The following is a 19899-nucleotide window of genomic DNA, read 5'->3' as shown; positions in this document are numbered from 1 at the left end:
TAGGACGGCCCATAATGCTTCTTCCCTATCCCACTTCCCTTGCAGTTCAGCTGCTTGGATATTGCTTCTGACATAAAGAGCTACCCCTCCCCCTCTTCTGTCCTCTCTGTCCTTCCTTAACAAGTTAGAGCCTGGGATGACCTTATCCCAATCCTGAGACTGTGAACTAGGTCTCTGTAATAGTAACGATGTCCAAATCCACCTGCAGGGCTGGGATTTTATTGCCTAGGCTACGGGCATTTGTGCTCCTAGCTTTCCAGCCTCTCTCTTTGGACATCTTTCCTGCCCTATATGCAGCTGATTTTTGTTAATTTCTTTGCCCACTTCTTGGCGATGTTGGGGGTGATGTTTCAATTTCCTTTTGCCCCTCCCGTCCTCTAGTTTAGACGCTTTATGGTATGGGATTTGAATTTTTCACTTAGGATCCTTTTTCCTGCCACAGACCGTTGAGATTATCAGTGAACAAATATTCCTTGACCTGCACTTATTGTGAGTTTATCTAATCCACTGAAAGTTGGGTTGGGGGTTTTTTTCTTCTTAAACCCAGAAAAACAGTCCAGATTACACACTTTTGGGTTTCAGTTAAATCTGCCCCCTCCAAAACCAAGGCACACAATAAAGAAATGATACACAACTTCTATACTTAGCTCTAAAATATTGTAAAACAGTAAACATTCACTTCGCACTTTGGAAAGCCTTGTGAATCCAGGAATACCTGCAGACAGAAGACTGTCCTCTAAACAAAGTGTTGGAAGCACAGCTTGGGCTTCCCCAGCCAGGTTGGCTCTGCAGAGTCTGAGGCCAACAGCCTGCTTTCAGCAAACGTATGGCAGGAACAGGAGGAACTGGTGAATGTTCAGCCCTGGGGGGGTTGCTCCATTTGTGACAAAATGATTGGTTTAACCTCCTTATTCTCCTTGGACCCTTGGCTATAGCTCTTCACAAGGTCACCAGTTCTCATGTCTTCCATCTTTCTCTTGTAGGCCGGCCACGGATCTTGGCGGAGAAGAAACTGGCAGCTATCAAGATGTCCCAGAAGGGTTACATCCTTGGGTTTGTCACTCTGGGCATCTTCTCCCTGTTCATAATCTTTCAAATCAGGGACAAGTGGCTTAGGCAACAAGGGAGAGCACTCCCAGCTGACTCTACCAGGTTAAAGAATGACTCTGAGCCCCAGATCACAGAGGACAGCAACAAGCCCAAGGAATGTAAGGTCAAGAAGAAAGGCAAAGGCATTTGGACGGTGAATTCCATCGGTCGCTTGGGGAACCAAATGGGACAGTATGCCACTTTGTTTGCCTTGGCCAAGCTCAACGGCCATGAGGCCTACATACAGCAAGCAACCTACAACTGGCTGGCCCCTATCTTCAAGATCAGGCTACCAGTGCTACATCAGGACGTGGTTGGTAAGATTCCCTGGAGGAACTACTGGGTCCATGACTGGATGTCAGAGGAGTACCAACGCATTGAAGGGACGTATGTGATGCTCGCCGGCTACCCCTGCTCATGGACCTTCTACCACCACATCCGAGAGGAAATCCTCCAGGAGTTCACCTTCCATGACTTCATCAGGGACGAAGCCAACAAATATTTAGAGAAGGTGAAAGGGAGCAGGAGGAATGCCACCTTCATCGGGGTCCACGTGCGAAGGGGGGACTATGTCCATATCATGCCTAACACGTGGAAAGGGGTGGTGGCAGACAAGGCTTACCTAGAAAAGGCGATCGGTTATTTCCGTAGTAAGTATCAGGAGCCCGTCTTCATAGTGACCAGCAATGGAATAGGTTGGTGTAAGGAGAACATTAACGCTTCCAGAGGAGATGTCTACTTTTCTGGGGATGGGGTGGAGTCCTCACCTGGGAAGGACTTTGCCCTTCTTGCCCACTGCAATCACACCATCATGACTATTGGCACCTTCGGCTACTGGGCTGGTTACCTGGCCGGAGGAGAAACCGTTTACCTCACCAACTTCACTCTCCCTGACTCCGAGTTCCTGAAAGTTATGCATTACGATGCTTTCTATCTACCAGACTGGATCGGGATCCCTGCTGACCTATCGCCTCTTCTTCAGCAAGCAACAACTCCTAGTAATAGTTCAGCACCTTTGCAGGAGTAACCCACCTATCTCCCTCCAGCACCCACAAATCTGAACAAACTGAGGTTATATTTATTGGAAATTCTTTACACTGTGAAATACCACAACGTGGTGAACAATGGAACACAAGCACCAGGACAAAGATCCCGGAAAATTAAGGGGGTCAATATTCAGCAGTGCGATGAGCAGTCAATTCATCCAGGTAAAGTTAGCTGGATAGTTTGTCATGGATATTCAATGGACTGCTGCCAATTAGGTGCTCAATTGATTATCTATCTGGAGAAAGTCTGAATTAGCTGGATATCTTCACCCCAGAACACTCCTGACTGCCTACAACATTTAGCTAGCGTGGTGGGAAATTTGAAACCTGCAGTTCATCCGGCTAAGTCTCGAACTTACCTGGACAAACCTTCTGAATATTGACCCCTTCCTGAGTCATGCATCACGTAGCATAAATCCAGGTTACTTGACCACAAAGTGTGACTAGAACACGGACAACTGGAGGATGAGACCCAAAGTGTGGAGAAAGTGGGTGGGGAAATGTCTTAAAGGGGAGGATCACTCCGCTTGCACCCCTGTTTCTCCTGTAATAACCGAACGTGCAGCCATTGGGGAAATGTGTTCCCTCTCCTGGGAGCTGCAGGAGGCTCAGATTAGAGTCCCTCTCCTCCCAGCGCCTGCCTGAAGCTGAGCTCTCCGGGCCTGGAGTCCCTCTCCTGTGTCCCAGGGTCCAGCACCGCTCTGAAATCCCGGAGCGGAGAGCAGGAGGCTGGGGAGGGTCTCGGATCTTTCAGTGGAGCAACCAGAATGTGGGCAGAAGTGTAAAGATTGCAGACCCTTATTACCTGCAGGGGACATTTTTCTCTTTAAAAACTGGATCGGATGGGATCGAGCTGGTAACCCATTTCTTCATGTAGCAGTTGCCAGCTAGCGGGGGGGGGGGGGGGGGTCGTTCCATTGGGAGCAGAGGGTACTCCTTTCCTGCCGGTACTGTTGTATGGATTAACATCTTTTTTTGTAATGCCATTGCCACTTGATCCATGATATGTTATAAGCAGATATCACCGCTGTAAGTGTAGTGGGTGTTTAAAAAAAAAAAAAACTGGATCAGAAAATGTCAGTGCCCAGACTTGCCGGGGAGAGACAAAGCTCCGGGGTGCCGGTCTGCAGGGGGCAAGCTGAAGAAACAAAAGCACTGGTGACAGTAGGACAACTCCCCCTCCCCCCTTTGGATTCCTTCTAAAACAGGAGGAGGATGAGAACAGGGCCATGGAGGTGTTTCCTGCCTCCTCCACTGGGACCCCACCGGGGAAGAGGTACTTGAGCAGCTGCACACCCCATTCTCCTCCTGTTTTAGTATCATCAGGGAGGGGAGCAAATACACCAGGGAAAGAGTGAACATACCCAGGATCACTTGGTGGGGGGGGGGGGGGGGGAAAGAGTGAATGCACCAGGGATCACTCTAGGGAGGGAGTGAACGAACAAAGCAATGTCATGGGGGGACCATTGATGTCTCTTTTAATCTCAAGTCCGCTTCGCCCCATATGTGACCAATATGGTCCTCCCCTGAGCCGTCCAACACCTGCCATTGGGCGCATGTGTGTGATTGCAAGTGAGAGAGAGGGGAAAGTTTGGGAGAACATGAGAGAGGGAACTTGTATGAGATCCTGTATGTATGAGATAGAGAGAGCATGTGTCTTTGTGCATGATTGAGTGTGTGTATGTAAAAGCCTGTGCATATGAGAGAGAGGGAGCATGTGTGTATATGAGAGAGTGCATGTATGAAAGTGTGTACATATGAGAGAGAGGGAGTGTGTGCATGCATATGAGAGAGAGAGTGTGTATATGTAAAAGCCTGTGCATATGAGAGAGAGGGAGCATGTTTGTATATGAGAGAGTGCATGTATGAAAGTGTGTACATATGAGAGAGAGAGAGAGTGTGTGTATAAGAGCCTGTGCATATGAGAGAGGGATCATGTGTGTGTGTGCATTTGAGAGGGAGTGTGTGTGTGTATATGAGAGAGTGTGTGTATGTAATTATTCATATGAGAGGAGTAAGAGCCTATGCATATGAGAGAAGGATCATGTGTGTGTGTGCATATGAGAGAGTGTGTGTATGTAATTATTCATATGCGAGGAGTGTGTAAGAACCTGTACATATGAGAGAGGGAGTGTGTGTGTAAGAGCCTGAACATATGAAAGAAGGAGTGTGTGTGTGTATATGCATATGAGAGTGCATGTATATAAGAGCCTGTGCATATGAGAGGGAGTGTGTGTGTGTTTATGAGAGAGTGTATGTATATGTAAGAGACAGTGCATATGAGAGAGAGAGAGAGAACATGCATGTGTATGGATACAAGGGAGAGGGAGCATGTATCTGTATATGAGAGAGTGTGTGTATGTAAGTGGGAGCATGTGTGTGTGTGTGTGTATATGAGAGCGCATGTATGTAAGATCCTGTGAATATGAGAGAGGAAGCGCGCGCGTGTGTGTGTGCGCGCGCTTGCATGTGAGAGTGCATGTATGTAAAAGCCTGTGCATATAAGAGAGGGAGCGTGTGTGTGCGTGAGTGTATATGAGAGTGCATGTATGTAGAGCCTGTATATATAAGAGAGAGGGAGCTCGTGGGTGTATACATAGAGAGAGAGAGAGTGTGTATGTAAGAGCCTGTGCAAATGAGAGAGAAAGTGCATGTAAGAGCCTGTGCATATGAGAGAGAGGGTGTGTGTGTGTATATGAGAGTGCATGTAAGAGCTTCTGCCTGTGAGAGAGGGAGCGTGTGTGCATATGAGACAGCACATGTATATAAGAGCCAGTGTATAGGAGAGAGGGAGCATGTGTGTGTGAGTGTATATGAGAGAGAGTGCTTGTAGGTAAGAGCCTGTGCATATGAGAGAGAGGGAGCATGTGTGGTGTGTGTATATATGAGAGAGAGGGAGCGTGTGCGCGTGCGTAAGAGAGAGAAAGTGCGTGTATGTAAGAGCTTGTGCATATGAGAAAGGCAGCATATGTGTGTTTGTATGAGAGAGAGTGCATATATGTAAGAGCCTGTATATATGAGAGTGATGGAGCCTGTGTGTATGCATATGAGAGAGTTTGTGTACGTAAGAGCTTATGCATATGAAAGAGGGAGCGTGTATGTGTGTGTATGAGAGAGTGCATGTAAGAGCCTGTGCATTTCAGAGAGAGGGACTGTTTATGTGTATATTAGAGAGAGGGAGCTATGTGTGTGTGTGTGTATATGAGAGAGAGGGACTGTTTATGTGTATATTAGAGAGAGGGAGCTATGTGTGTGTGTGTGTATATGAGAGAGAGGGACTGTTTATGTGTATATTAGAGAGAGGGAGCTATGTGTGTGTGTGTGTGTATATGAGAGAGAGGGACTGTTTATGTGAATATTAGAGAGAGGGAGATATGTGTGTGTGTATATGAGAGAGAGGGAACGTGTGTGTGTGTACAGATGAGAGAGAGGGAGCTTGGGAGTGTAAGATAAAAGCTAGGCACTAGATACCTAGCAGTGGGCCAAATGATGACCTCCTTGCTGGCTTTTCACACCTGGCCAATAGAAGACCAGGAATACCGGGGGGGGGGGTGACAGAGGAAAGGAACGGGGATGAGATTGAGGGATGAGGGTGGTAAGTGACAGAGAGGGAAGGGAGGTGAGAGTGAGGGAAAAGAGGTTGTGTGACTGGGACAGGGGGACTGAGAAGAAAGGTGCACGTGTGTGAATGAACGTGTGTTTATATGAGAGAGGCTGTGTGCTCGCTCCTCTTCTTCCCTCCCCCCTTCCACTAATCCACGACAATCCGAGGGTGACTGGAAATCAAATGTTCCCAGCTATGGAGAGGGGACCATTTTTTATCCTTCTTAGTTTTAATTATTGGGTGGTATTTGATGTCTGCTGTTTTTTAAATATGTAATTAATTTTGAGAAATATTTAAAATTGGTTTTATCCTTATTTATTAGATGATCTATCTATTTGTCATCTGTTGTAAAGTATTGTTTTATTAGTATGATTTACTATTAGACTTGATTTTATATTTCTTGATTTTGTTTTATGAGCAGTGGGGCTGTTTCTGTTTCTGCATCATTGCACTGCATGTGAGTCTGGCTGGGAGGGGAGGGGGGCTGAGGAGCGAGACTGGGGCCTGGGAGGGTAGGAGAGCGAGACTGCTGGGGCCTGGGAGGGTAGGAGAGCGAGACTGCTGGGGCCTGGGAAGGTAGGAGAGGGAGCGAGACTGCTGGGGCCTGGGAGGGTAGGAGAGGGAGCGAGACTGCTGGGACCTGGGAGGGTAGGAGAGGGAGCGAGACTGCTGGGGCCTGGGAAGGTAGGAGAGGGAGCGAGACTGCTGGGGCCCGGGAGGGCGGGAGAGCGAAACTGCTGGGGCCTGGGAGGGTAGGAGAGGGAGACTGCTGGGGCCCAGGAGGGCGGGAGAGGGAGACTGCTATTGCTTCTGCTTCTCTGAGATGGGAAGAATTTGATTTTTTTTCTTTATTTTTGAGGGCAACTTAGAGCAACAACGAATGACATGTGACAAACAAACAGAATCAACAGGGGATGGTTTTTACCAGCCCTACACACTATCGGGCTGATAACTATCGGGCCGATAACTGTTAACCTGCCATTGGACGCACGTTTTCCCTTACCCTTTATTCAGTAAGGGGCGGAAAACGCGCATCCAACACACCAAACCTAATAGCGCCCTCAACATGCAAATGCATTTTGATGGCCCTATTAGGTATTACCGTGCGATTCAGAAAGTAAAATGTGCAGCCAAGCCGCACATTTTACTTTCAGAAATTAGCGCCTCCCCAAAGACAGGCGTTAATTTCTGCTGGCACCGGGAAAGTGCACAGAAAAGCAGCAAAAACTGCTTTCCTGTGCACCCTCCGACTTAATATCATGGCGCTATTAAGTCGGAGGTCCCGAAAGTTTAAAAAAGTAAAAAGTAAAAAATAAAAAAATGTAAAATGGGCCCGCGGCTCGCGGGTTGAAAACTGGACGCTCAATTTTGCCGGCGTCCGGTTTCCGAGCCCGTGGCTGTGAGCGGGCTCGGGAACAGACGCCAGGAAAATTGAGCGTCGGCTGTCAAACCCGCTGACAGCCGCCGCTCCGGGCCAAAAGGAGGCGCTAGGGTCATGCTCTTGTCCCTAGCGCCTCCTTTTGCCCGTTTCTACCGCCGGACCTAATTTAAATACTGAATTGTGTGCACAGGCGAGTGGCGGACTTTACTGAATCAGCCCATATGAGATCAGACCCTTCCCCTCTCCCAGCACATCGCACGGTAAGCAGGAGGCAGAAAGCTTATTGCACAGAGCACCTGCAGTAGGCATTCATGGCAACAGCAGGGCAGGAAGAAAAGGGACCACGGGGGAAACAATGAGGTCGGTTACAGGATGCCAGCAGGCCAGAAATGAAACCTGCCCAGGGACAGCACCTGAGGCATGGACCCGGTGTTGTACTTTCTGTAACCTGTGACGATAGTGTAGTTTACTCATTTTTATAAATAAAATAAAAATCTATTGCCAGTTTGTAATTTTTTTCCCCCCTTTTTTTTCCTACCCTTTTATTTTAATTATTCTGTTTATTACCTTTTCCTGCCAAGAAAGTGATCATAAGCTGAATGATGCTGTAAGGGACCTAAAGTAGTGCAACCTGTATTCTGATGAATGGCCATCAGAGGGCAGCACTGAGCAAGTCTGCCATTAATGCCGCTGTTCCTGAAGGAAGGGCACCATCCTGATTGAGCGCAAGAGAGAGAAGAACATCTGGAGAGAAGCCGTGGCCTCAAAGCTGCTGCTGGCTCTTGGTTTGAAGCAGGAGATCCCCCCCCCCCTGCTGTGCACATTCAAATTCCTAACAGGGCTTGCCTTAGACACAAATAATGTACCCATCAGACAGTCCCCGCTTAAAGCTTAGTCTGATTGCATTTCCTTATTCCTTTAAGAGGGTGTTTGACCATGGCCCTCGGATAGCAATTGAATTAGGTCTAGGCAGAAATCTGCAAATCCCCTAAAATCAGAGCAGATAGGGGGGGGGGGGGGGGAATTCCTGTCACTTGGTTTGGAGGTGCCCTTCTCTCATTGAACTATGACAGGCACCCAAAGAGTGCGGCTGACAGGTTCCTATGCGCACTTAAGAACGTTTTTCCACAGTGCGTCTCTTACACCTATAAGATACCAGCAAGGTTTTCTGAAGGAGGGGACAGAAAAACGAACCAAAGCGGAGTTTTAAATAAAATAGGAAAAATGGTATTTATTATTTTTCTTTTAAATACAAGCAGGATAGAGCCCTCCTTACCCTTAGTCTTGGGGAACCAACTCCAGTGTACAAAGTGGTAGCGAACCACACAGAGCCCTGGGGATGCCTTTAAATAGTCACCAACAACACTCTACGTCCTGGGGAAACCATCGACCCTGGTTGTAGGATTATGGCGGAGAGTTTAGAGCCCACTAAGGAAAGCTGCTTCGCCTGGGCCAGGCGCCTCGCCCTGGATCTGTCACTCGGCTTTTCCCCTCGGTCACTCTTTAGCTCCTCCGCCTCGGGTACTGCCAGGGCGATGTGGGGGACTAATCCGAGACCAGCGCCCCCCCCTGACCGGCTGGAGAACCTGAAGCACTAGGGGAGCATAAGGCAGGTTTATATAAGGCACTGGGGGGGGGTAGCTCGCCAAGGCTCTGTGCACACAAGTGAGGAAGGAAGATGCATAGAACGCTGCCCCTGCAGTAAATGGAGGTCCCATTCTCAGAGGAGAACAAAGATTAGGTCCTGAGCAGGAGAAGCCAGATGACTGGGGGACACATTAGCAGGTCCTGGGCTGCTGCCTTGTCCCAGAGGAGGAGGCCTGGACAGCTGGAGACACAGCTGCAGGGCCTAGGCGGTCACCTCCTGCCCCGGAGCTGGCTGCAGTGCCAGGGAGGAGAGCCAGGACCACGGAGGATGCATCTAGGGGTCCTAGCAGTCACCTCGGTCCCTGAGGAAAGCCAGCTGGCTGGCGAGAGAAGAGCTGCAGTAGAATAAATAGAAGTCTCTGCCGTGGAATTATTGACAGCCATTCCCCGTCTCTGATTGAGGCTCCAGCAGGCTGCGCCAGTTGGTCAGGCTCTTGTGTATCTGCATGCAGTCTATATTTTTATATCTGTATATATATATACACACACACACACACATAGATATGTTCTTTAGAGGAAGGGGAGTTTGTACAGTCAGGGCTCCTTGCCTGACCTTACTCCTCCATCTCGCTGTCCAGTTTTTTCTTCTGTTTCTCCATCACGGCCTCCAGCTCCGAGATCTTCCTGGAGTCCTGCGAGGGCCAGAAGAGACGCAGAAAGTGACTTGTGAGAGTGTGGGCACAGAGACGCACGCCCAGAAAGGCACAGACTGGGGCCAGCCCCCCCCCTTACCTCCAGGAATGACTTCTGCACCATGATCTGGCTGTAGACCCGGGCCCCTTCCTCGGGACTCACCGCTTTGAACTCATTTTTCTGCAGGGAGAAGAGCTGAGCTCCATTCAGCACGCCAAAGGAATTCACCGTCCTAAGCAGAGAGAGCAGAAGAGCTGGTTACCCCCAGAGCAAATACTAGGAATAGCCACCAATCACAACTAGAGAGCCTACCACCACCCACCAATCACAGGACAGGAGACTGTATGGGAAGGGGATGATACAAACGCTCACCAATCAGAAAACAAAAAGAGTACACTCGCCCACCTATCAAAAAGCACAGAGAATACAATGGCTAACCAATCAGTGCTTAGATAAAATTCAGTCATCCACTGAACACCTTCACCCAATCAAATGAGATCTCCTCACTCCTCGCACTGCCAGGGTAAGAGGAGGCCACAAGTTACGCAGTCGTGCACTCACAGGGTATTGAAGCCCTTGGCCTGCAGCCAGGCTTTGACGTCTGCAGCACTGGACTCTTCACTCAGGGGGATGGAGGTGTCAGAAGTCCTCTGTATGGAGAGGGTCTTCTGGGGTCCTGTACGGCCATTGGCCAGCCGGAGCAACAGTTCCTCATTCATGACGTTGATCTGGCCGTGCTTATCTACAGGAGAAGAAGTCCAGTCAGAAATCCTGGAAGCCAATGCAATAGAAGCAGCCACAGCCCTGGCACTGGATCCCAACAATCACCCCAGCTGTCCTGGGGCCAGGAAGGGCTGTGGTCGGGGAGAAGAGTAGAAGCCCCATTTCACAACTCCCCATGGATTGGAAGAGGTAAAAAAAAAAAAACAAAAAACCTTTCCACGGAAAAGTCCTCAAATCCATAAGACGTTCTGTATTTCAGAAGAGTGTGTGCTGAGAACATACTTGCGTGAATGGGAAGGTAGCCATCAGGCCCTGGTGCTCAGCCAGACTGGAGTTCTACTCTCACCTTTCTCGCTGCTGGTGTTCCTGTTCCGAGCCTCGGCGTTCTCCCACTGCACGTGAGGCTTTGTGTTAACAGATTTCTTGGGAGGAGTCGGAGGCGGGTTTTTCTAGGAGAAATAAAGCAGAATTGTTTTCTCACATCGGGTGAATCAGGGTCCTGAAGTGATATCTCATTGTGTGTGCCGGCACCAGCCCCCAGCATATCTGAATCCTTGCTTCCTGCCAGCGGTGCCCTTTCACTGGGCCAGAGGAGAGCTTCGCTCCCGGCAGCTCTGCCGCCGTGCCAGAGGGGAAGGCAGCAGTGTGAGCACCCTCTCAGCAGTGTACTAGGGCAGCTCCAGCAGGGGGAGCTTCCTCCAAGGGGGGGTTGCCTTGAAGGAGATTTTGGCGGTGCCACCGTCCTCCCAGCTTCCTCCCACACGTCCCGCCCGTACCTTCACCTGCTGAGCTGTACTCTCAGCGTCATTCGGTTTGGCTGCAAGCTGCTCGGTTTCGTCCGTGGTGATGGGGGTTAGGATGTTGTACGGCACATAACCCAGCTGCCCATAACGGTTTTGAACCTTCCACCATTTCTTGCTGTCATCCATCACCTGGCAGGGCACAGCAAAGTGGCTTAGCCGAACACAAGGGGCGTGATCCTCTGTTCTTCCCTAGCTACCCTCCCCTCCCCCGATTCCAGCTCTCCCTCCCCTTCACCCCATACAAGGTCTCATGTTAATTAACTCCCTCTGTCCATCCCTCCCTCTTCCTCTCCATGCTTTGGCTGGTGCTGCCTTCCAGCCCAGAAGCTGGGCCCCCACAGAGAGCTGCCTGGGTTGCCAGGACGTACCTCTAAGACCTCGCCCTGCAGCACTGACAGCTCGTTGCTGTTCCGGGCCACGAAGTCGTAGGTGCAGCTGACGTTCCTCCGCTGAGGGTCCCCGTGTCTGTAGGGGAGAGAAGAGGGACGTGATGGGGAGGGGGTTCATCGGCTTTACTTTACGCAGACAGCGTTGAAGCAGCCCGGCTCCGTGCTAATCACGCTCCCAAGCTTCGGTTCTGCCCTACGAACCGGGACCGGGCTCTGCAGCCTGCTAGAAATCATACACACAACAATCGCCGCACAGAGCAGCCGACGCTGCCTGCGGAGCACACTACGCAGCACGTACACAGCGCACCATAACCGCGCGGCACGATGGCACGCACACACACTCGTCGGTGTTATAGCTACCGGCCGTGAACACGAGGCACGGCGGCTTTTGGACTGTGAAAAAAAAAACAGGAAGCAGGAGGTTTCTTACGGACCCGTTCATGGTGGGGGCCGGTACCGGCTGCAGGATCTGGGGAGCCGATTGCTATGAGACAAAAAAGGAAAAAGGGCACCGTGATGTGAGACTTGCAGTGAGACCATCAGAGTGGCAAGAGAGAGAGAGAGACCCCCAGAAAGGGGGGAGAGGAGCTGCGAGCCTGGGGCCCCTACCTGGGATCGTAGTTCCTCATGCCGATGCTGTAGCTCTACAGGGTCTTCCCAGGGCTGCCCATTGCTGTCCTCCTGCGGGGGCTGCCAGCCGCTCCTGAAGCTAGGGGTGTATGGCTCCGAGTAGTCTCGAGGGAACTCCACCCTAGGGACAGGAGAGAGACCCCCCCTCCACGTCAGCCTGCCAAACACCACACGTATTCAGAGACCACTAACATCTGAAGAGGGGAGAAAGACCCCTGTCCCTGGGGCCATGTCTGAGAAAGGAATCTCAAGGGCCCAGAAGGGGTGAGATCAGTGACTTCACACCGGCTGGAGGCAGGTTTGAGTGCCTTGGTGTGCCAGGGGTGGGGCTTGGGGGCTGATGGGGCAGCTTGGCAAGAGCAGGTCAGATCAAACAAAACTGACTTGGATAGTAAGCGATATCCTGCAGGTGGTTCAGCCTGTATAGGTGACTGCTGGGAGATATCCTTAGCTAGATCAATGTAGTAAACTGGATGGGTCATCTGCTGTGTTACTTTCCCCACCTCGGCTTTGTCCAGTTGGGTCCCAGCGACATCCAGAGAGACATCTCCTGCTCATTCAGGGTCTCTTTCAGCAAGGTCACGGCCTCCTTGGTCAGCATAGGGCTCTTGATGTCAGCGGCCACCTCTACCCCTCCTGAGCTCTCCACCGTCTGCCAGATAAACAACAACCAAGCCTTCAAAATGTGGAGGGCCTCTCACTGCCCCAGCCCCAGAGAGAGAGAGAAAAGCACAGCTAGGAACTCTGGACAAACAGACAGCCGTGCTCCTGGCTGCTAAAGGTGAGCCCAGAGTGAGCGGGATTACTGGAGCATTGCTCAGTGGGCTCCCCTGAACCCCCCTCCTCACTCACCGTCTTCAGGGGCCCAAACAGGAAGTGCGTCAACTCCATCGAGCTGGGGTTTACAATGTTGTTTTTAAGTCTGGCCTAGAGAGAGAGAGAGAAAGAGCGTCAAAGCACACAAACCGGTGTAACACACACACACACACACAGTGTAATACACAGACACACAGAGCAGAGTATAATAATACACACACTCACAGTGTAATACACACTCACAGTGTAACACAACACACACACACACAGTGTAATACACAGACACACACTCATAGTAGAGTATAATAATACACACACTCACAGTGTAACACACACACACACAGTGTAATACACAGACACACAGAGCAGAGTATAATAATACACACACTCACAGTGTAACACAACACACACACACACAGTGTAATACACAGACACACACTCATAGTAGAGTATAATAATACACACACTCACAGTGTAACACAACACACACACAGTGTAATACACAGACACACACAGAGCAGAGTATAATAATACACACACTCACAGTGTAATACACACTCACAGTGTAACACAACACACACACACACAGTGTAATACACAGACACACACTCATAGTAGAGTATAATAATACACACACTCACAGTGTAATACACACTCACAGTGTAACACAACACACACACACACAGTGTAATACACAGACACACACAGAGCAGAGTATAATAATACACACTCACAGTGTAACACAACACACACACAGTGTAATACACAGACACACACACAGAGCAGAATATAATAATACACACTCACAGTGTAACACAACACACACACAGTGTAATACACAGACACACACACAGAGCACAGTATAATAATACACACACTCACAGTGTAACACAACACACACACAGTGTAATACACAGACACACACACAGAGCAGAGTATAATAATACACACACTCACAGTGTAACACAACACACACACACAGTGTAATACACAGACAGACACAGAGACCAGAATATAACAACACCTACACAGAGAGTGCAACCATACGCACACACACATATTTCCACAGGGCCAGTGCAAGCATATTTAGTGCCCTAGGCAAACCTTTGGTCATTCACCCCCTGCTCCCCCAGTTTAACTACCGGTGGTATGGGCTCCAGCACAGCGCTCGTTTGTTTGACAGTATTGGATCTGCTACCCCTCTGCTTCACACTGACTCGATTTTTGCCACCCCCAAAATCTTGGCGCTCTAGGTGTCCACCTATTTTGCCTAATGGAAGCACCAGCCCCACACACACACACACACACACACACACACACACACACAGAGTATGACAATAAACACACACACAGACAGACTTAGAAGTGAGGGATAACTCTACAATGGATGGGGGGTGTCTCTGGCATGGGGTAAGTAGTGAGAGAGTCTCTGGCAAGGTGCTGTCTTGGGGGCAAGGGGTGAGCTGTGAAGGCTTCCCTGGCATAGACGAGCTGTATCTTCCATGGAGTTAGCAGTTTCTTACCAGGAGAGCAAAGCAGTACTTGAATTTCTGCAGGACGTCCGTATACTCATAAATGGAAGGGGGCTTGGATCTGAGTGTCAGGAGACCCTCTGGAAGAGAGAGAGAGAGACAGAAGAAAGAGGGCATGAGCTGGGCCACGTCATGTGGAACCCACCCCACTGCCCCAAGGCCTCTCTGCCCTCCTCACCTCCAGCCTCCTTCTTCTTGGATCTTCGAGATTTCTTCCGCTGGTCCAGGATTTTATAGGCCTCTGTCGATTTCTGAAGCTTTCCTATGAAGCTTTCAATGTCATCAAAAGTGTGATTAAGGATGGCCTGAGAGGGAAAAAAAAGATGCACTGATATTAAGGCAAAACCTAGGACCAGGACCACAAGAGAAGAAACTCAAGAAAAGAAACTCGGGGAAAAAAAACCCAAGAGAAGAAACTCAGGGAAAGAAACTTGAAACAAGAAACTCGGGGAAAGAAACCCAAGAGAAGAATCTCAGGGAAAGAAACCCAAGAGAAGAAACTCAGGGAAAGAAACTTGAAACAAGAAACTCGGGGAAAGAAACCCAAGAGAAGAAACTCAGGGAAAGAAACCCAAGAGAAGAAACTCAGGGAAAGAAACTTGAAACAAGAAACTCGGGGAAAGAAACCCAAGAGAAGAATCTCAGGGAAAGAAACCCAAGAGAAGAAACTCAGGGAAAGAAACTTGAAACAAGAAACTCAGGGAAAGAAACCCAAGAGAAGAAACTCAGGGAAAGAAACTCGAAACAAGAAACTCAGGAAAGAAACCCGAGTCAAGAAACTCAGGAAAGAAACCCGAGTCAAGAAACTCAGGAAAGAAACCCAAGAGAAGAAACTCAGGGAAAGAAACCTGAATCAAGAAACTCAGGGAAAGAAACCCGAGACAAGAAAGCAAAGGCACTCCTTGCCTGAGGGCTGGGAAGAGGCGTAGAGAAAAACTCACCACATCATGCTCAGCTCGCAGTGAGGCTGGATCCTGATGCAAGACTCCATCCACTGCACAAGAAAACAGAGCATCACTCACAACATTTGTAGATACCACCTGATCAATGCCGACTCACCCCCACCCATCTGTTTACATCATCTGACTCGCACTGACTCACCCTCACCCCAACATCTATATATACCATGCTACCTGCTCCAACTCACCCTCACCCCAAAATCTGTCTACATCTGTATAAACAGAGCATCACCCCATCTGTATACACATCAACCACATTGTTTCACTCTCACCTCAACATTTGTATACATTTGTATAAAGAGAGCATCACTGCAACATCTGTATACATGTCTCCCACACTGACTCACCCTCACCTCCCCCATCTGTATACATCACCTGAATCGCACTGACTCACCCTCACCCCAACATCTGTATACCTGTTTAAACAGAGCATCATCCCAAGATCTATATTCATATTACCAATGCTGATTCACCCTCACCCAAACATCTGTAGACACCAAGTCACCCATACTGACTCACCCTCACCCCAACATCTGTATACACATCATCCATGTTAACTCACCCTCACATCTGTATGCATCACCTGACTTGCGCTGGCTCGCCCTCACCTCAACATCTGCATACGCTGTCACCTGCACCGACTCACCCTCACCCTATGTGTATATATCATGTGAGCCATGCTGACTTGTCCTCACCCCATCTGTACACACCACGTCACCTGTTCTGACTCACCACCCCATAACCTGTATACCCCATGTCACCCATGCCAACTCACCTTCACCCCAACATCCATATAAACCATGTCATCCACACTGACTCACCCTCACCCCACCTGTAAACACCATGTGACTTATGCCAACTCACCCTCACCCCATCATCTGTATACACGCTACTCACACCAACTCACCTCACCCCAACAGCACCTGCAGCTAGTCACCACTCCAATATCTGTATACACACTGTCACCCACGTTGATACTCTCACGCCAACATCTGTACACACTATGTAAGCTGTGCTCATTCACCCTCACCCTCATAAGAACATAAGTGCTGTGCTGGGTCAGACCAAGGTCCATCAAGCCCAGCATCCTGTCTCTGACAGGGGCCAGTCAAGACTGGAAATACCCAGCAGATGCCAAAGAATGGATCCTTGTTGCTTGCTCCCAGGGATAGCACTGGCTTTCCATAGTCTTCCTGGCTAATAATGTGTTATGGACTTTTCCAAACCCCGCTGTGCTCGTCGCCTTGACCACGTCCTCTAGCAACAGATTGCACAGCTCGACAGTGCGCTGAGTGAAAAATGACTTGCTATGATTTGTTCTGAATCTGCTGCTTGTTAGTTTCATGAAGGTTCCCTTTGCTTTAGTATTATTTGAGAGAGTAAATAACCTTTCCCTATTAACCTGTTCCACCCCCCTTCTGATTTTATAAACCTCTCTCATGTCCCCTTTCAGCCGTCTCTTTTCCAAGCTGAAAAGCCCCAGCCTGCATCATAGGAGAGATGCTCCATCCCCTTTATCATTTCTATCGCCCTCCTCTGCACCTTTTCTAGCCCCACTGTGTCTTTCTTGAGATGGGGCGGCCAGAGCTGCACACAGTGCTCAAGATACAGTCACACCATGCACTGGTATAGAGGCAACATGATAATTTCTGTTGTATTCTCCATTCCTTTTCGGATCCTTCCTAACACTCTTATTTCGTTTTCTGACCACCACTGTGCACTGAGCCGAGGACGTCAATGTACTGTCCACAAGGACTTTTCCTGGTGGTGACTCCCAATACAGAACCCAGCACGGTGCACCTGTAGTTGGGATTACTTTTCCCTATGTGCATCACTTTGCACTTGTACATGTTAAATATCATCTGCCATTTAGATGCCCAGCCTCCCAGTCTCACATGGTCCTTCTGCTATTCCTGCTGTTTTAACAACTTCATTTTGGGTCACTCGTCGCTCCCTTTTTACAGATCATCAATGAATGTTAAATGTTACATTTTAACTGGGCTTCCAAAATGGTATTTTTAAACTATGTCCATGCCTTATGCTAACTTTTAACCCTTGAAATTGCTCCTTTCAGATTTTTTTCTAATTAATTTCCTCATTCTATCACAATCTCCCTTTTTAAAGTTAAATGTTACTGCACTAATTTTACTTAATGCTCTCCATCCAGTTTTTAATGGCTATGTCAAAATGAATTGCATTGTGATCACTATTGTTTAACATTTCCACCACAGTAACTCCTTGCTCCAGCTTATATGTTCCACTGAGGACTAGATCTAAAGTAGCTACCCCTCTCATTGGTTCCATGAAGCGGTCATTAATGGCATCTAGAAACTTAACCTTTCTAGCATGACCAATGAGACACTGACCCAATCAATACTGGGAAAATTGAAATCTCCCCATTTCACACACACACACACACCGAGTAACATTCATCTCAACATCTGTGTACACCGTGTCAGTCTAAATGAGTCCTCTCACTCCAACATCTCTACACACCACCTCACTCATGCCTCATCTCTCTCTCCCCATGTTTAGTTCCTCTTTCCTTTCCCTTTTTCTGCCTTGTTATCCTGTACTTTTTTTCTCACTCATTCTTTCCCTCGTTCCTTATCTTTCTCTGATTTTGTTTTCTTGGTCACCACGTCCTTCTCTCCTGGCCTTTTCTCTCTCCTCTGCTTCCCTTCCCTAATCTCTCACTCACCGACGGTTTGCTCAGCGCTCACACCCTCTCGCTTCTGCTCCGTCTGTGGGGTCCCAGCATGCTGCGTTTTCCGGGGGCTTCCAGAAGACTGCTCTGCCTGCGGGGTCCCATTCACTGAGATCTGAGGGGTCAGCTCTGACGGCGAGGCCCTGGCCCCAACCGCCCCATAGACTGAGGGATTGCGCGAGTTCTCTCTGTTCAGAATGTCCTGAGGGGTCGTGGGCTGGGCCAGCAGAGGTCGGCGCTGAGAATACGGGCTGTATGAGAAGGGCCCGGTGCCGGGGGCCACCAAGGGAGACATACGGGAGGGAGATCTGTTCTGTTCTATTGCCTTCTTGTTCATCCTTTTCAAAGGGTATAAAAGTGAGAGGAGGAACGGGAGGAAAGATAGAAGAGAGGAAGGCGGGATGGTGAAGAAAAGACATGAAGAGAAGGGAAGTGAAAATGAGAGAGAAACAAAGGTCAGTGAGAACTCTTTCCAACGCGTGTGGTTTCGTTAGCGATTAGTCAATAATGGGAAAGACTGGTTTTATACTGGGTTTTGATATTTCTCAGCCCAGTCCGGCGAGTCAGTCCCCCTCTGATAGGCAGAGGCAGTGGAGAACATCCCCTCCCCCTCTGCTGCGCAGGAGGGACGCAGGGCCCTGGGGCCAGGGAAACGGCTGCGGGGCTGGAAAGGCCGCATGGCTCCTCACCTCAGAGTCTCCGGTCTCTTTACTTTCTGCCCGCTCTTGAAGTCAGACACAGCGCTGCTAATGTCTTCTTTGATCAGCTCCGTCTGAGAGCAAGAAGAGGACCAAAGCGATAGAAAGGCATCAGAATCACAAGCCAAAAGGGACTTGCACACAACCCCCAGCCTGAGAAGAACCTTCCCACAGCCCATGGGGACTATGAGGGGAACCTATGAGGGGCTCTCCCCCCCCCGGGGCTGAGCAGGGTTTTCACATACCAGTAAGGGGCTCCCCCAAACCCTCCCGGCTCCTCCCTCTGCCCCTCTCTCACCCCGACTTGCTCGCACTGAAAGAAATGCACATCGGGGTTGGCCTGGTAAGTGTCCTGGCAGACGAGCAGCAGCAGGGAGCGAGAGCGCCTCTCGGGAACCACTGTGTCGCAGCGCTGGATGGCCGACAGCAGGTAATTTTCCAGCTCCTCCTGGACAGAGAAAATGAAAAACCTAGGCAGGACCCAAAACAGCAGCCACACGCCCAAACCCCCCCCCCCCCTCCCCCTTCCTCCTCCTCCCATCTCCACCAACAGAGGGCAGCGCTGCCCAGGGCCAAATCACTCGGAATCACTGCGAGTTAGAAAAGTCTCAAAGCCAACCCAATAATGAGAGCGAGTGCCACTCGGAGCCCCGGAGAAACAAGTTCTGAAGCTACAGCCCCTCCGGCACGGCTCCTACAGCTCCTCCATGGGCTAACAAATATTTCTGAAGATCCTATATCCAAGGCATGGATGATGGATCCTGAGGGGCTGAAAATGCCAGAGCAAGACTCAGGCAAAATGGGTGGTATACACAGATGTGCGGCTGTGTGTGATGCTATTGTGTAACGGTAACGTTTGACACCGGCACGCAGGCGGACATATAGGCGCATGTGACACCATGCCAAATGACGCAGCCATTTTATAACATATGCGCGTATACACGCGTGCATGGTAATAAGTCGGCTGTACGCGCGTAAATGCGTGCACATTTTGATACGGGCACGCCGACGCAATTACCAATTTCCCCACTTCACCCAGGTAAAGGACAGGACTTCCTAAGCTTAAAACCTCCGATGCTTAAAACCCTTCTGACGAGCCTAGTTTTCTTTGCTTTAGTGCTTACACACCATCCACAGCCGGAGTAAATGTACGCGACAGGGGACCCCGGCGCACACTTGTGCATGTTAAGTATCTACGCGCTGGTTTCATTCATGAATCCCAGAACGCCCCTGGCCCCACCA

The 19899-nt window shown here is 49.6% G+C and overlaps 2 protein-coding genes across 3 annotated transcripts in view; one reads left to right on the top strand and one right to left on the bottom strand.

The window, feature by feature from the left end:
- The first annotated feature begins 1027 nt into the window (after nucleotides 1–1027).
- Nucleotides 1028–2526, top strand: LOC115080299 (galactoside 2-alpha-L-fucosyltransferase 2-like). The gene has a single exon (XM_029584448.1). The coding sequence runs from the start codon at nucleotides 1028–1030 to the stop codon at nucleotides 2114–2116; it is 1089 nt and encodes a 362-aa protein (XP_029440308.1). The 3' UTR covers nucleotides 2117–2526.
- A 5795-nt stretch (nucleotides 2527–8321) lies between these two features.
- EPS8L1 (EPS8 like 1) overlaps nucleotides 8322–19899 on the bottom strand; it is a 34014-nt gene continuing 22436 nt past the window's right edge. Inside the window, exons 6-21 of one of the 2 annotated variants that reach the window (XM_029585023.1) lie at nucleotides 18956–19105; nucleotides 18649–18731; nucleotides 17954–18297; nucleotides 15235–15287; nucleotides 14472–14598; nucleotides 14285–14373; nucleotides 12798–12872; nucleotides 12449–12597; nucleotides 11925–12066; nucleotides 11750–11799; nucleotides 11295–11391; nucleotides 10906–11055; nucleotides 10470–10572; nucleotides 9962–10142; nucleotides 9500–9632; nucleotides 8322–9399 (exon numbers count right to left, since the gene is read on the bottom strand). In XM_029585023.1, the coding sequence (XP_029440883.1) occupies nucleotides 9322–9399; nucleotides 9500–9632; nucleotides 9962–10142; nucleotides 10470–10572; nucleotides 10906–11055; nucleotides 11295–11391; nucleotides 11750–11799; nucleotides 11925–12066; nucleotides 12449–12597; nucleotides 12798–12872; nucleotides 14285–14373; nucleotides 14472–14598; nucleotides 15235–15287; nucleotides 17954–18297; nucleotides 18649–18731; nucleotides 18956–19105 (2004 nt within the window). In that variant the 3' untranslated portion in view covers nucleotides 8322–9321. Of the gene's footprint in view, nucleotides 9400–9499; nucleotides 9633–9961; nucleotides 10143–10469; nucleotides 10573–10899; nucleotides 11056–11294; nucleotides 11392–11749; nucleotides 11800–11924; nucleotides 12067–12448; nucleotides 12598–12797; nucleotides 12873–14284; nucleotides 14374–14471; nucleotides 14599–15234; nucleotides 15288–17953; nucleotides 18298–18648; nucleotides 18732–18955; nucleotides 19106–19899 lie in introns of both variants that reach the window. The other variant, XM_029585022.1, reaches the window with a different exon arrangement.

Source organism: Rhinatrema bivittatum, chromosome 19 (assembly GCF_901001135.1).
Source record: "Rhinatrema bivittatum chromosome 19, aRhiBiv1.1, whole genome shotgun sequence".
Taxonomy (NCBI): domain Eukaryota; kingdom Metazoa; phylum Chordata; class Amphibia; order Gymnophiona; family Rhinatrematidae; genus Rhinatrema; species Rhinatrema bivittatum.
This window is presented reverse-complemented; position numbering and strand designations above follow the sequence as displayed.

What these genes read in the sequence shown, in the direction of transcription:
- LOC115080299 (XM_029584448.1), top strand. Translation starts at nt 1,028, where the DNA reads ATGTCCCAGAAGGGTTACATCCTTGGGTTTGTCACTCTGGGCATCTTC.